The sequence below is a fragment of the Euleptes europaea genome, chromosome 7 (genome assembly GCF_029931775.1).
Source record: "Euleptes europaea isolate rEulEur1 chromosome 7, rEulEur1.hap1, whole genome shotgun sequence".
NCBI classification, from domain to species: Eukaryota; Metazoa; Chordata; class Lepidosauria; order Squamata; family Sphaerodactylidae; genus Euleptes; species Euleptes europaea.
The window spans coordinates 79,834,536-79,849,300 of NC_079318.1; the positions used below are offsets into that span (position 1 = coordinate 79,834,536).

General features: G+C 47.6%; 1 protein-coding gene across 1 annotated transcript in view; it reads right to left on the reverse strand.

The window, feature by feature from the left end:
- Nucleotides 1–6,159: 6,159 nt before the first annotated feature.
- Nucleotides 6,160–14,765, reverse strand: part of SPTBN2 (spectrin beta, non-erythrocytic 2) — a 70,573-nt gene continuing 61,967 nt past the window's right edge. The window contains exons 29-35 of the mRNA XM_056852463.1: nucleotides 14,309–14,505; nucleotides 13,090–13,238; nucleotides 11,514–11,589; nucleotides 10,026–10,264; nucleotides 8,595–8,768; nucleotides 7,730–7,772; nucleotides 6,160–6,418 (exon numbers count right to left, since the gene is read on the reverse strand). Of these exons, the coding sequence (XP_056708441.1) occupies nucleotides 6,185–6,418; nucleotides 7,730–7,772; nucleotides 8,595–8,768; nucleotides 10,026–10,264; nucleotides 11,514–11,589; nucleotides 13,090–13,238; nucleotides 14,309–14,505 (1,112 nt within the window). The 3' untranslated portion in view covers nucleotides 6,160–6,184. The remainder of the gene's footprint in view (nucleotides 6,419–7,729; nucleotides 7,773–8,594; nucleotides 8,769–10,025; nucleotides 10,265–11,513; nucleotides 11,590–13,089; nucleotides 13,239–14,308; nucleotides 14,506–14,765) is intronic.

Below are 14,765 nucleotides of genomic sequence, written 5' to 3' on the forward strand. Positions count from 1 at the left end.
AGCCTCACATACTTCATGCATCTGATGCAGTGAGGTCTGACTTATAAAAAGCATGTGCTACATTTTGTTAGTCTTTAAGGTGCCACTGGACTCCTACTTTATTTTGGCAGTATAGACTGAGAGGTGTCAAGAAATTGGTACAGTTGTCATTCTATAGTGGAAATTCCTGTTAACTGAGATCAGCAAATCAACTAAGTATTCTTATAGTCTGGACCCCAGCATAGTAGCTCAAAATTAACAGTTCACCACCTCAATATCTTACTATCTACTCCCAGCAGCTAAAGATAACTATTGCTGCTCTGTGGAAAAGGCACAGATACATTGATAAGACGACACACGGATGCATGTATTGATTTACATTGATAAAAATGCTTGGTTCAATTACATATGGAACACTTTATCCATGGAAAAGTTGACTACTTAAGAGGCTAGACCAGGGGTCTCAAAACTGCGGCTCCAGAGCCACATGCGGTTCTTTGGCCCGTTGAGTGCGGCTCTCCGAACTTGGTTCGGAGCCCCTCCTCTTGCGCCCGCTCGCGCTGGCAGCCAGGCTGCAGAGCCGGCGCACCTGAGAGAGAGCGCGGGAGAGCGGGTGCGCTGTCTCTCCCCCCCCCCGCCGTGGAGAATGGCTGGGTCCCCCTTTCCCTTGCCCTCAATGGTTGGGAGGCTAAAGCCTCCCCTTCCCTCTAGCTGCCAATTGCTGGGCAGGCGGCTCGGCAGTTCCTGCCCCCTCCCTGCCGCCTATCAGCTGTTGGGCGGGGTGGGCTTCCTTTGGTAGACCTGGCCTCCGGCTGAGTCCCATTGGGAGGCCATGTCTACCCACTGGCTTTCTTGGTGGTAGACCTGGACTCTGAGGAGGGGAAAAAGTCCCCCTTCAGAGGCCAGGTCTACCAATTGGCTTCTATGGGCCTCCGGAGGCCAGGTCTACTGCCAAGAAAGCCGATGGGTAGACCTGGCCTCCCAATGGGACTCAGCCGGAGGCCAGGTCCACCAATAGGCTTTTATGGCGGTAGACCAGGCCTCCAGACGAGGACTCCGGACGGGGAAGGGGAAATGGCAGGGACTTACAATTTAATTTTTATCAATAAATAAGATCACTATTAAGTATATCAAGTTTTATTCAGTGTACCTATAGTTTAATTAAGACTTAAAACTTTAATTAAAGTTTATTAAGTTAATAAACAGTGTACCAACCTATATAGTTTAAGTTTAAGAAATTTGGCTCTCAAAAGAAATCTCAATCGTTGTACTGTTGATATTTGGCTCTTTTGACTAATGAGTTTGCCGACCCCTGGGCTAGACAAATGCAGATAGCTTTGCTGCGACATGGGTTCCATTCTTATTCCATATTGAGCAAGACTTGAGTAAGTATAGAATTCCAACGCAATTTTGCACAATGGAAGACTATGTTAGAATAAGTGGAATTGCAAACGTAAGTAAGAATATATTTCTCTTGGTGACAATAAAGGAATTTGTCGTATGGGTTTGTTTGTGGAGTGGGTTGAGAGGAGCACCTCCCTATTCTTTTCATATCATTATTTCCCTTCTGTGCTTGTTTTAAATGGCTTCATGTTTTATTGGGGTCTGGGGAAGTGCAGAGTGGCTCCTTGGTAGAGCATCTGCTTGGTGTGCAGAAAGTCCCAGGTTCAATTCCCAGCATCTGCAGCTAAAAGGATCAGGTGTAGGGTGAAGTGAAAGACCATTACCTGAGACACTGTAACACTGCTGCCAGTCTGAGTGACAACGCTGACATCGCTGGATCGACAGTCTGATTCAGTATAATGCAGATTCATGTATCATATTCTCTGGGTGGTTGTTCTAATTTTGTTGATTTGTACAACTTGTTAGATAAACTTTTAGTAAAATCTCATGATTTATTTCGAAGTTAAGCCAACCAAAATAACACAAAGATTGTGCAAGTTTTCAAGTTCTCCAGAACTTTTCTTCAGAGTGGCTGTTAAAAAGGGGAGGGGGATTTTTAAAAAGGTGGGGAGGCCTTAAGACAACATCTGTCTAAACTTTTATCTTGCTGTTCCTTCTGGGAGCTCAACAGGGCACACTTGGTTCTCCTCTCCTCCCCTTTATCTTCACAACAAGCCTGTGAAGTAGGTTATGCTGACAGAGAGTGACAGGCATGTGGTCACCTGGCAAGCTTAGTGATTGGAGGTTTGAATCTGAGCCCCCATCCCACCATCCTACTCTAACGTACTAGTTTGATGAAGAGTTCTGGAGAACTTGAAAGAAAACCCCTTTTAAAATGATTAGGTCATATGGAAGGATCAGAGACAAAATTACAGAGGATGGGTACCGATAGGAGCTCAGTGAACCTCCATGTGCAGAGGCAATCTACCTCTGACAAAAGGTAGGGAACAAACATCAGGGGAGGGACTATTTTTTTCATGCCCTGCTTGCAGACTACCCAGAGGCATCTGGCAGGATGTTGCTGGAAGCAGGATGCTGAGCTTGACAGACATTATTGTGGGATTCTCTTTATACTAAACCAGGGGTCTCAAAACTGCGGCTCCAGAGCCGCATGCGGCTCTTTGGCCCGTTGAGTGCGCCTCTCCGAACTTGGTTCGGAGCCCCTGCTCTTGCGCCCGCTCGCGCCGGCAGCCGGGTTGCGGAGCCGGCACGCCTGAGAGAGAGAGAGAGAGCGTGCTGTCTTCCCCCCCACACCATGGAGAATGGCCGGGTCCCCCTTTCCCTTTCCCTCAAGGGTTGGGAGGCTAAAGCCTCCCCTCTAGCCGCGCGATTGCTGGGCAGGCAGATCGGCGGTTCCTGGCCCCCCCCCGCCTATCAGCTGTTGGGCGGGGTGGGCTTCCTTTGGTAGACCTGGCCTCCGGCTGAGTCCCATTGGGAGGCCATGTCTACCCACTGGCTTTCTTGGCAGTAGACCTGGACTCCAAGGAGGGGGGAAAAGTCCCCCTTCAGAGGCCAGGTCTACCAATTGGCTTCTATAGGCCTCCAGAGGCCAGGTCTACTGCCAAAAAAGCCAATGGGTAGACCTGGCCTCCCAATGGGACTCAGCCGGAGGCCAGGTCTACCAATAGGCTTTTATGGCAGTAGGCCAGGCCTCCAGACGAGGACTCCAGATGGGGAGGGGGAAATGGCAGGGACTTACAATTTAATTTTTATCAATAAATAAGATCACTATTAAGTATGATATCATTCAGTGTACCTATAGTTTAATTAAGACTTAAAACTTTAATTAAAGTTTATTAAGTTAATTAACAGTGTACCTATCTATATAGTTTAAGTTTAAGAAATTTGGCTCTCAAAAGAAATCTCAATCGTTGTACTGTTGATATTTGGCTCTTTTGACTAATGAGTTTGCCGACCCCTGTACTAAACTGCCTGCAATGAAGGTGTTAAAGACACAGAAGCCAAGCCAGGTCAAAAGGTAGCAGTCCTGTAATGAAGGGGGCAAACGGAAGCAGCCATGTGGCATAAAGGGAGTTTTTTCTCCTCTGTTAGATTGGGGGGGTCCCCCTCTTTTTTTGGGTTTGCACATGCAGACTCAATCCTACTCTGCTTTCCTTTGCAATATACAAGTAAACCCAAGTTTCACTTAAAGCGTTCCAGTTAGCTTTGCGGTCATAGCAGGGCTTTTCTATGTCGAACACCTTTCTTCATCCAGGTAAGAGCTCTGCCTGACCAATGAGTCTTCCATTGCAAAGATCCGAAAAGGGGTCAGTAGTAATTCCGACTTGTTTCCACTGCAATAGGTGGCCAGGAATAAAGCAGGCTGGCTACTCTCTACACAGATTCTTCTTTTTTTATTATTTCTGTCCAAAAAAAATCAGAACAGATGCCACTGCAAATACGTGAATAACGTCTCCCACAAGCACAGAAATGCCACCAGGACGCCACTGGGAACAGGGCCCTCATAGGCGTGTGCTGGAAAGGGCCTTGGTTCAAGCCAGGAGTCCTGCCTCGAAATCCTCATCCCAATTACTTCCCGCAATCCAAGCAGTGTTGGGCCACAGTGAGCTGGGCCTTTACGGACCCAGCTAGGAGCCTTGCACCCAGGCACCCTCTGCATCCTTTGTAAGGGGTGGCTGGGGGGGGTGGGGTTGCTATCTTGATGCGGGGGGGAGGAGGGAAGAGGAAAAGGATATGGCAGGCCATCAGGGCAGCATACGATTATGAAAAAGGAAGGCACAGGTCAGAAAACCAGACTAGAAAAGGGATGAAGCAGGAACACCGAGGTATGGGATGCAAAACTCAGAAGTGGAGAGATTCCCACTCCTACAGGGGCTCAGCAGGTAAAGAGTAGCTGTCAGGCAGCAAGCTCCGAAAGACCGGTGGAGAAACTTCAGTCCCCACTATCAGGCAAAGCTATAAGACATTGGCAATAGCTAAGACACATATTCCTCCCCTGGAAATGCCAGTTCCTCCTAATATAGTTTTCAGAAATAAAAATTTCCTGCCTCATCTTTTTAGAAGGACCCTGAGTAGTGTCGTTTGAAGGACAGGCTTCGTAAAACTTAAGAGGGTCTGCTCCCTTCAATTCTCCACCCCTTTTGGGACAGAGGTCTGGGACTCATTGCCACAGGATACTGAAACGGTCTTTAGAACCCAAGGCTTTCAAAAAAACAAAAGCTCAGAGCATTCATGGATCAGCCACGATCACTGAGAATGGAACCTCCATCTTCAGAGGCTGGATATTTCTGAGCACCAGATGACAGGATATCTGTTTCTGTCAGGCTCTGCTAATTAGTTTACCTCATGGGTAGTCTGGCTGGCCCTGATAGAAATAGAGTGTTGTACTAGATGGGCCTCAGGAGTGGGCTACTGGAGGCCCAAGTGGGGCCTCAGGAAATCAAGGCCTGGCAGAAGTGGCCATGATGACAGAGAAGGTTCTTGGGTGGGATGCTAAAAGGCCCCCACTAGAAGTGAGTGTGGTGGAGCTGTGGGCAAGAAGGCAGCCTGCCATACAACTGAAAAGAGGCATTCTTGACATTCCCAATTAAAGGGAGCAGGTCCTGGGGAGAAGGCCTTTCGCTCCATGAGGCCTGGAGTGCCGTTGCCAGTCAGACCATACTGTGCCACGACAGTATAAGGTAACTTCATGACGCGATGGAAGGGAGGAGTCTGGGTACAATTTTAAACAGAGAACAGAGAGAGGCACTGAACCCCTTCTCCAGTCTGCTGCATTCGACACTCCAAACTCACATTTCTCCTGGTTGGTTTTCACGACGGTAAGGAAGCAGAGATGACAGAAAAGCCAGCTTGAGTAGCTGACAGTTTTAGGGGCAAAAGAGCTTCACAGCACCCCTTGCTCCTTCTCTTTAAATTCTCACCCTGATTTGTAGCTGCGTGGCATGAGCTCTGTCCTATGGCACGGGTTAGGCCACAGCCCTGCCCTGTTAGGGCCTTATATAGGGCTAGCGGTGCCTCAGGAAAAAGGCCTCTCCTCCAAACCTGATTTTCCTTCCGCCTCCAAACAGGCCGCAGTCCTTCCCTTCACCATTCTGACTCAGCAGCACCCACCTCAGGTTAGGCAACAAAGGGGAGAGGGGTGTCTCTAGAGCAATCCTGCAGCAGGAGGGTGAAATGGGGGGTGGGTGGGATTCGATGGCAGAAGCATTTCCTGACTAAGAGGATGGGGTCTGTGGTGGGGGAAAGGAGAAATTCTTGACACCAGAAGACCAAAGAACCCATTTCTTCCTGTACCCAACAGACTGTTGATACCAGCTTGGTAACGGAAAAGCCTTGGCAGAGCCCGTGCTCCAGCAACCCCAAAGCCCTGAGTCCCTGTGCATATAGAATGACAGGTGATGTGCATTGCTCATGCCCCCTGGCCCGCACTCCGGTGACACCCACACTTTGGTGATTCCTATTTCCCCTCCCCTGCAAGAGCCTCTTCCAAGTGCAGTACCTCAGACCCAATCCCTGACATGGCTTCACCTTGCAAACGTGCTCCGACTGAGGCATTGTGGCCTGTTTTTTTTTGTTTGTATTTTTCTGGTGTGGGGGAGGGAGGAGAGGCATTCCGTGTAAAGTTTGGAGATGCTTCATGCAATCTGCAGTACTAAGAAAAATAATCATGGTCTCTGTCAGCTGTGTTGCTTCCCCAGTCTTCCCCAGGTCCGAAGTCCCTCGCCACACCCACCCGGACCATCAGTTTCGCACAGATTCGGCAGCTGCAGTCCCCCGCCCACCCGTTCCCCACATGGGACTCCTATTTGTTCTTCTTGAAAAAGCTGAAGCGCTTCTCACGGTCCTTTTCCTTGGTCTCTTTGCTACGCAGCGTGACGGTCCCTTCGGGGCCGCTGTTGGGGGACACGGGGGGCATGCTCAGGGTGCGTGTCATTCCTTTACTGATGAGTGGCGGCTGTTCCTCTGCAAGCCCTTGCGGCGTTGGGGCGGAGGTGGCTGCGGCATTGATGACTCGCATCCAGCTGCTCATCTCAGCCTAGAAAAGAGAGAGGAGAATGGCTATGTTGAGCACCCTTGCCTTCTGTGTAGGGTTGCCAACCTCCAGGTACTAGCAGGAGATCTCCGGCTCTTATAACTGATTTCCAGCCGATATAGATCAGTTCCCCTGGAGAAAATGGCTGCTTTAGCAATTGGGCTCTATGGCACTGAAATCCCTCCCATTCCCAAACCCTGCCTTCATCAGGCTCCACCCCAAAAACCTCCCGCTGGTTGCGAAGAGGGACCTGGCAACCCTTCTTCTGTGAGAGACTATCTCCCCAGGAGCATGCACAGACGGCATTCCCCCTCACCACGCATTACTGAAAGGAGGAAGTAGGATGGGGCTAAGAGTTTTTTCTTTTTCTTTTTAGTTAGGACTCTGCCAAGAAGCTCAGTGAGTACTCTTCGGCAAGTCACACACTCTCAGGCTGTCATACCTCACAGGGCTATTGTGGGGATAAAAGGGTAAGGAAGAATGCTGGTTGCTGCCCTGAATTCTTTGCAGGAAGGAGATGTGGCTCAGTGGTAGAGCATCTGCTTGGCATGCAGAAGGTCCCAGCTTCAATCCCCAGCATCACCAGTTGAAAGGACGAGGCAAGTAGGTGATGTGAAAGACCCCTGCCTGAGACCTTGGAAAGCCACTGTCGGTCTGAGTAGACAATACTGACTCTGATGGACCAAGGTCTGATTCAGTATAAGGCAGCTTCATGTGTTCATGTGATAAATATGTGCCGAACAGATAGATTTTAAGAGCCAAATACTGGAGTACAGACAGGAAAAAGCCCTGCATCTTATTATTTTTGAAATTATTTTCCATGCATTCTGGAGCAAGGATCCCCTATGTCGTGCCCATGGGCACCATGGCACCGACACTTTTCCAGGTGCACGCCGTTTTTAGAAAGTGGGATGGGACAGGCACCCAGCAAGTTTTCTCACTGGCCATTGGAGATTTGATTAGATGTGCAGATTAAAAAAAAAACATTGTTACACCAGGAGCTGCTACTACAGTATAAAGATCTTCACTGTGTGAAGATAAAGGTAAAGCTGCGGCAACCATTCTGTGGCTGGCCCTGCCTCCACTGGCAACCATTTTGTGGTTGTGCCAACCGCATTTGATCTGAATTCCAAAGTGTCCGCAGGCTCAAAAAGGTTGGAAACCCCTGTTCTAGGGAATATTCAAGCATGTTGTTTCTTGTAGGTTATCCGGGTTGTGTAACCGTGGTCTTGGTCTTGGGCTAAAAGTAGAGGTTTGGCGCCTCTCATGGCAGCACTCGAATAACAGAAATGGCAAAGTCAGGGATCCACTCACCTCATCCTTAGCCTGGAATAAATATTCTTTGCCATCATTTAACCTGCAGGGAGGAGAAAAATGCAGTAATCATTCCTGAGGCGTGCCCAGGGATCACCTACAAGCCCAAATCCCACTATGGACAGGACACTGGGTAGCGTAGTTTGCAGAAAGAAAGCAAAGAAAATGTTATCTTCTTCTGTAAAAGACAAATGTGCAGAGAGGTCATATAGCCTGGCCTAAAATGGCTGCTGTGAAGCCTGAACTGATGCTGGTGCAATGTTTTGAGACCCTATGGGAGCTGCATGGGTGTCTAGCAGAGAACAATTACTTCCAACAGCTCTTTTGCCACCATGGCTGTCAGCGGGGGAGGTAGGCCTTTGCCCTGGGAGACCATAGGATCAGAACTATCTTGGCCATTCCTCTGGTCCTCCCTTTAGCACACTCCCAATGCGTTCCACTTCTGCCCCTTATGGCAACATAGCCGGTTTGGACATAACATTTTGGCATAAGCTATCGGCATTGTAACTGCAAGTTCCAATGCTGTAACAGCTCTGCAGTGCTGTTAACTTGAGTGTTCCCAAGTCAAAATTAGTTTAGCCCTGATCCTGTCCTTGTCTGGCAGGTGTAACCTCAAGGATACGATCGTACCTATAGAACTGGACCTTTGTGGGGATGCTGACAATTCCCTGATAGAGATTCCTCAACCCCCTTCATGGGACAATAGCTCCCAAAATTCCCAGCCTGGGAGCCATGACAGTACAACCCACATGGAACTTCCCTAGCATTACTAGGGTAGGCACATCCTACAGTGTTTAGTCTTAAAAGTGGGGAAACTTAACAGAAAAAAAGGCTAATACTGTGTGGCCAAAAGGGCACTCCCTACCCAAGCTTGAAGACATGCTTGCGCTTCTTGTAGTCCAAGGCAACGTTACACTGTGCCCCCTGCAAACTGACGGGCACCTCGCCATGGTAAGGGATGCCGTTGCTAGCATACTTGCTGTCCTTGTAGAAGCCCAGGCTACCCCTCCGCACAATGCAAAAGATGTTCTGCCAGGATCTGGAGAGACAGGTTAATAAGGGGTTATCTGTATGTCCAAAGGATCTGGACACCTCCTCAGTAGCCCCAGGCAGCAGCCCACACTTCATAGAACCATAAAATCATAGAGTTGGAAGGGACCACCAGGGTCATCTGGTCCAACCCCCTGCACAATACAGAAAATTCACAGCTACCACCACCACCACACCCCCAGTGACCCCCTACTTCATGCCCAGAAGATAGCCAAAAAAAACCACAAACCCTCCAGGATTTCTGGCCTGGAGGGAAATTGCTTCCTGACACCAAAGTGGCAATCGGCAGTACCCTTGGCATGCAAGAAAGGGCCACGAAAGCCAAACATTCATGCAACCCTTCCTGCCCTCCCTCTCATGATCTGCCTAAGTTCACAGAATCAGCATTGCTGACAGATGGCCACCTAGCCTTGTGCTTAAAAACCTCCAGGGAAGGAGAGCCCACCACCTCTCGAGGAAGCCTGTTCCACTGAGGAACTGCTCTGTCAAAAAGTTCTTCCTAATGTTTAGCTGGAAACTCTTTTGATTTAATTTCAACCCGTTAGTTCTGGTCCGACTTCTCTCTGAGCCTAACAAGCAGCTAAAAGAGGTGGCAGGCTGAATTCAGTTCCACATATGAAATTCATTCACATACAAATGTGTTTTCTGGTCCCTGTGTGAAACCTTTCCCTAGCTCCTTTTCCTCAATATGAGCTTCTCTTTTTTCTTCAGGCTACTTAGCCTTTGTAACTCCTCTGTCTCTTCCACCCATCCTTCCTCTTGCTCTTCAACTCATGCTACTTCATTCAGCTACCCTCCATCCAAGCTGTTACCCTTTTCAGCCTCCTTGCCTCAGCATCCTCTCCCCATCACAACCTGCCGAAAGCTCACAGCCTCTCCCCTTTCCCCCCAGGCATTGGTGTAGTTTTCTCCCATGAAACTGACCTTTCATTTCCCTCATTGAGGTTGTCCTTTTTGTCAATATTCTATTGTCAGCACTTTCCTATAAGCTACTATACTTCAATGGTAGAGCACGTGTATTGTGCAGAAGATGGCAGGCTAGATTTCCAGCATCTTTACTTAAAGGATCTCAGCAATGCTGGAAACGACCATTGTCTTTCTGAGACCCTGAAATCTTTTGGAATGCTTACCGCAGAACAAATATTTTTTTAAAAAAACCAGCAATTTCAAAATCTACGAAAGCTTATGAAATATATTTTGCTATCTGCCATTCCAAAACACCCTTCTGGAGCCATGCCTGTCTCACCTGTTGGCTGCTTTTTTGCTATGTGACTCCATTTCCTGCTTTCGACACAGCATCCCCTCCATCTGTTCCGAGGCTGAGGAATCCGGCATTCGCAAGGGCAGTGTGGCTGACTGAGCAGGATCAGTGCCAAGGGCAGTCAGCTTGGGGCGGAGTTTGGGTGATGGAACTGGGCTGGGCTCCTTTCCCTTGGACACGGAGTCCAGCCGTGACCCATTCACAGTCCCTGACGTCTCAGACATCTGGAAAAGATGGGAACATATCAGATACCTTTTCACTTGTGATATCACAGATACTGTGTTTGCACACAACCCTCAGTCTCTATCAGCATGGTGTAGTGGTTAAGAGTGGTAGTTTGGAGTGATGGAGTCTGATCTGGAGAACCGGGTGTGATTCCCCACTCCTCCACATAAGCGGCAGACTCTAATCTGGTGAACTGGATTTGTTTCCCCACTTCTACATATGAAGCCAGCTGGGTGACCTTGGGCTAGTCACAGCTCTCTCACCCCAAGCTACCTCACAGGGTGTCTGTTGAGGGGAGGGGGAGGGAAAGAGATTGTAAGCCGGTTTGATTCTTCCTTAAGTGGTAGAGAAAGTCGGCATATAAAAACCAACTCTTCTTCATCATATTCAATGATTCCCCCCAGGATAGGGTTGGATCATGATGCCACTTTGCTGAGCTAAATGGGTCTGCTCAGTGCATGGATGGGAGACCTCCTAGGACCCAATCCCTCACCCACTGACCCATGTATACAGTGCTGAGAATCACAATGGAAGTAAGGCAGAATACAAAACACAACAAATTAATACAGGCCTCAGCTCTCTCCCTGCAGGAAAGGATCAGGAAGGATCAGGAAGGATGTCCTTTTTCCCCCTTGCCAATTATTATTTTTACATCAACATCAGTGTTCCTGTTGCTTTATAGAGTAACAGGTACCACAAAATGAAAGGTCCCTGCCCCATAGGAGCTCACAGTCTTATTTCCTACAGTGGGGGAAGACAAGAAAGGATGAGGCAAGAGGAACAAGAGATGGACAACAGCCAATGTAGTTACACTTCCTTAGACTTGATTCTAGTTGGGGATGGGGGTTAAGGGGTTTTCTAGTGGGCTTCATGGAAACCATGAGTTTCAAGAAGTGCTCTGAAGGGGAGAGGAAGGAGACACTATGTATGTGGTAAAGGGGGCTCCAGGTGTTAAGGAACAGCAAGGGTGGAGTCCATTAAAATGTCTTGGATTCTCTTTCTGAGTCAGAGGGGACTTCCACATCAAGATATGGGATGTTGGGTTATGATAAGCTTTGCCTGAATAAAATTTCTCTTGGGGCGATTGAGTTTTGCTTAAACAGCAGGGTGTGACAATGCATCTCTTGCGACTGTAGTAAAGTCCCATCCCAGGAACATGCGGCCCAGCCAATCAGCTCTGTGTTTTCTCTTCTTCCCTCTGTGTCACTCCCCAGACCTCCCCCAGCACTCCACACATCCATGCCTCACCTGGGGAGACTCAGAATCAGGGTCAATCCCATTCAGAGATGGCAACTCCAATGACAGACCTCGCTCTCCTGGACTCCTGCAGAAGGATATATATTGGGGGTGGGGAATGCATCAGTGCTGTAATTCCACATCATAGTGGTTCTATGGAGAGACTACCCCCTCCCAAAGTAAGGTATCCCCTTCCCTTCTTTTTTGCGCTCCTCAAAAGTACAATACCATGGTCTCCAGTTTCGCAAAGCTAGATTGGAACACTGCCGTGGGGTCTGCATGGGGCTGTCCTTGAAACGTGCTCTGAAACTTCAATTGGTACTGAAGGCTGCAGCTGGAATATTGATTCCAATCTTGGTCCATCTACTCCGGCTCCCAATTTCCTTCCGGGGTTCAATTCAAGGGGCCGGTGTTGACTCCTTAAATCCCTACACAGTTTGGGAGCAGAATACCTGAAGGACCACTTACTCCCATAAAAATCTACCCAACCACTGATGTCACCGTCTAAGTAGGGTTGCCAGCCTCCAGGTACTAGCTGGAGAACTCCTGCTATTACAACTGATCTCCAGCCGATAGAGATCAGTTCACCTGGAGAAAATGGCCGCTTTGGCTATTGGACTCTATGGCATTGAAGTCGTCCCCCCCCTCCCCAGGCTCCGCTCCAAAAACCTCCCACTGGTGGCAAAGAGGGACCTGGCAACCCTACTTCTAAGGCCTTGCTTCAGCTGCTCCTGCCTTATGAGATTAGCAGGTGGCAATCCAAAAGAAGGCCTTATTGGCCAGGTATATTAATCTGTCCCTTTCTGTCACTGCCTTCCATCAGCTGGTGAAGACTTTTTGTTTCATTTGACATACCCTCAACGATCCCTCCTTTCCGCCATACATTTTTACTGCTTTATGTGTTTTAAAGATGTATTTTAGTTTAGTTTTTGTTTTTTGAATTGTTTTTATCATATGTTTTTATAACATTTTGTTTTAACTGTTAGCCACCTTGGTAGCCCTGACTGAGGTGGCATAAGCTAATTAGGTTTTTCCCCCTCTATAGAAAATATTACAAATTGATTTGTGGGTACAATATCCTAATTATAGGGTCTGTTGAATTTTAAATTCAGGGTGGGGTGAAGGAATAACAGTTTTAAGTTGACAACTTAATACACTGATAAAAATCGTCTTCAAACTTTTAATCAATTCATTATACAAGTTTAGGATCATTCTTATATATCCTGTAATCAACCAGGCAAATTTTAGACTAGAAGGTTTTAAAGTTTCAGATTGTGACCCTAACTTGTCATTCTTCAGCTTCGTCAGAAATTTCATCCCTCATTTCTAGAGGTCTGCCTGTTGCCTGGTTGTCAGAGCATGAAGCGTGCACACACAAAGCTTCTACGTGTATTTAAAATAACGATTTCAGGTTTCAAGAAAATTAACTTCCTGGCTTTAACTTTGAAAAAGCGGTCATTTCATTTTCAGACCTTTTCCAAATGAAATCCATACAATATATTGCCTCCGCTGCCCTCCCAGATCCTGCCACTAATACTGCTTGTACGTGCGTCACTGTGGATAAGCATACAGAGCTCCTTGCTCTCACCTGTTGTCGTGGCTGTTGCTTGGGGCATGCTGTCTGTCCAGAGGCTGGCTCTGTGGCACTGTGGCTACAGGTTCTGGCAGGGGTGGTGTCACGGACCTCCTTTTCCTCTCTTCTTCCTGCTCCCGCTGGCGACGCTCATTCTCTTCCAGCTGGCAGGGGAGATGTAAGTGCCAACGTTAAATACTCGCTTACAGAGCTTGCTGCCAAAAGGAAGGATGGAGTGGGGTGGGATCTGATTCACCTACGCAGGAGAACGGGGTGAGGATGAAGTGGTAGAATAGACTGCACCACATCTGGCTTCAAGGAGTTAATTTCAGCTTTGTAGGTTCCTTAGTGTGAAAAACTCCCTGCAAGCGGGAAACTGGCACAGCAGGGAGAAAGGGTTCTAGCCCCTCTCTCTTCTTGCTGTATTGGTTTTCCATTTGTAGGGATTAAAAAAACCACATCAAGAATCTTTTTCAAAATGTGATCCTCCAGCTGTTCCAACACCTCAGCATTCTAACTCCTTCTTATGCATTAGTGAATGAGACCTTTGTTTAGATAAAGGCAGTAGTAAAGGCAGTAAAATTATGGTTAGTCAAATTATGGATAGTCAAATTATGGATAGTCAAATGACGGCTAGAGTGGATATTTCTCTTTCTCTCCCATAGTACCAGAATTCACCCAAATTCAGTTAATTTATTCATGACCAATAAAGGGAAGTACTTTTCACACATAACATCACTATTAAAAAACAGATTTACTGTATTTATAGCCCACCTATAAATAAAGTAAATAAAGGTGCGTTAAACACTATAAAACAATGCAATCAAATAGCATGAGAGATTTAATAAGAAATGCAAACAGGACTAGGATTACACAAATGAGAAATAGTGCAAAAAAAGCGTTAGTCGTAATATGTCAAGCGATGCAGTCAACGGAATTACAGAAGGCACTGTCGCCAGATATAACGATGACCATCAGCTTAGATAACTTTTTTAAAAGGATTAAAATAACTTTATGAAGAAGCCAGTCAACAGTTACCTTTGACTGAACTTCAGCTGATCAGCTAAGAATCTAACTCTTTGGGATAAAAATTCTAACAAACAGACAAGTAAACCGCATAACAGAAGACATAAACTGTGTGCCTGAGTTAGACAGGCAAGACCTAACTCGGGCACTTCTCCAGTCCCTCCAGCACTTCCTCGCCCACCCCGTTCCACCTCCCTCGCCTACTAACCGTGGTTAGCTTCTCCAGCGCGAGGAAGCGCTCCTCCCAGGCGGCAACCGATTTCTGGAAGCCCTCATGGCGCTTGATGAGATTCTCCACCTCATCCACGTTGCCGCCCAACTCGGAAGAGCGTACAATCGGCTCCTGGCTGGCGAGCCATGCCTCGGCCATGCTGGCGTCCCGTCCAAACATCAGCACTTCCATGACTGCGCAACATATGCGTGTGTGAGAAAGAGAGAGCAAGAGAAGGCTGTGAGGAAGACCATGTTTTTATTTTCTTTACTGACCGGAAGAAAGTTGATTCCTTTGAAATGTGGTGTTGGAGGAGAGTTTTACGGATACTGTGGACTGCTAAAAAGACAAGTAAGTGGGTTCTGGATCAAATCAAGCAAGTTTACCCTAGAAGCTAAAATGACTAAGTTGAGGCTATCGTATTTTGGTCACATTATGAGATGACAAGCATCAC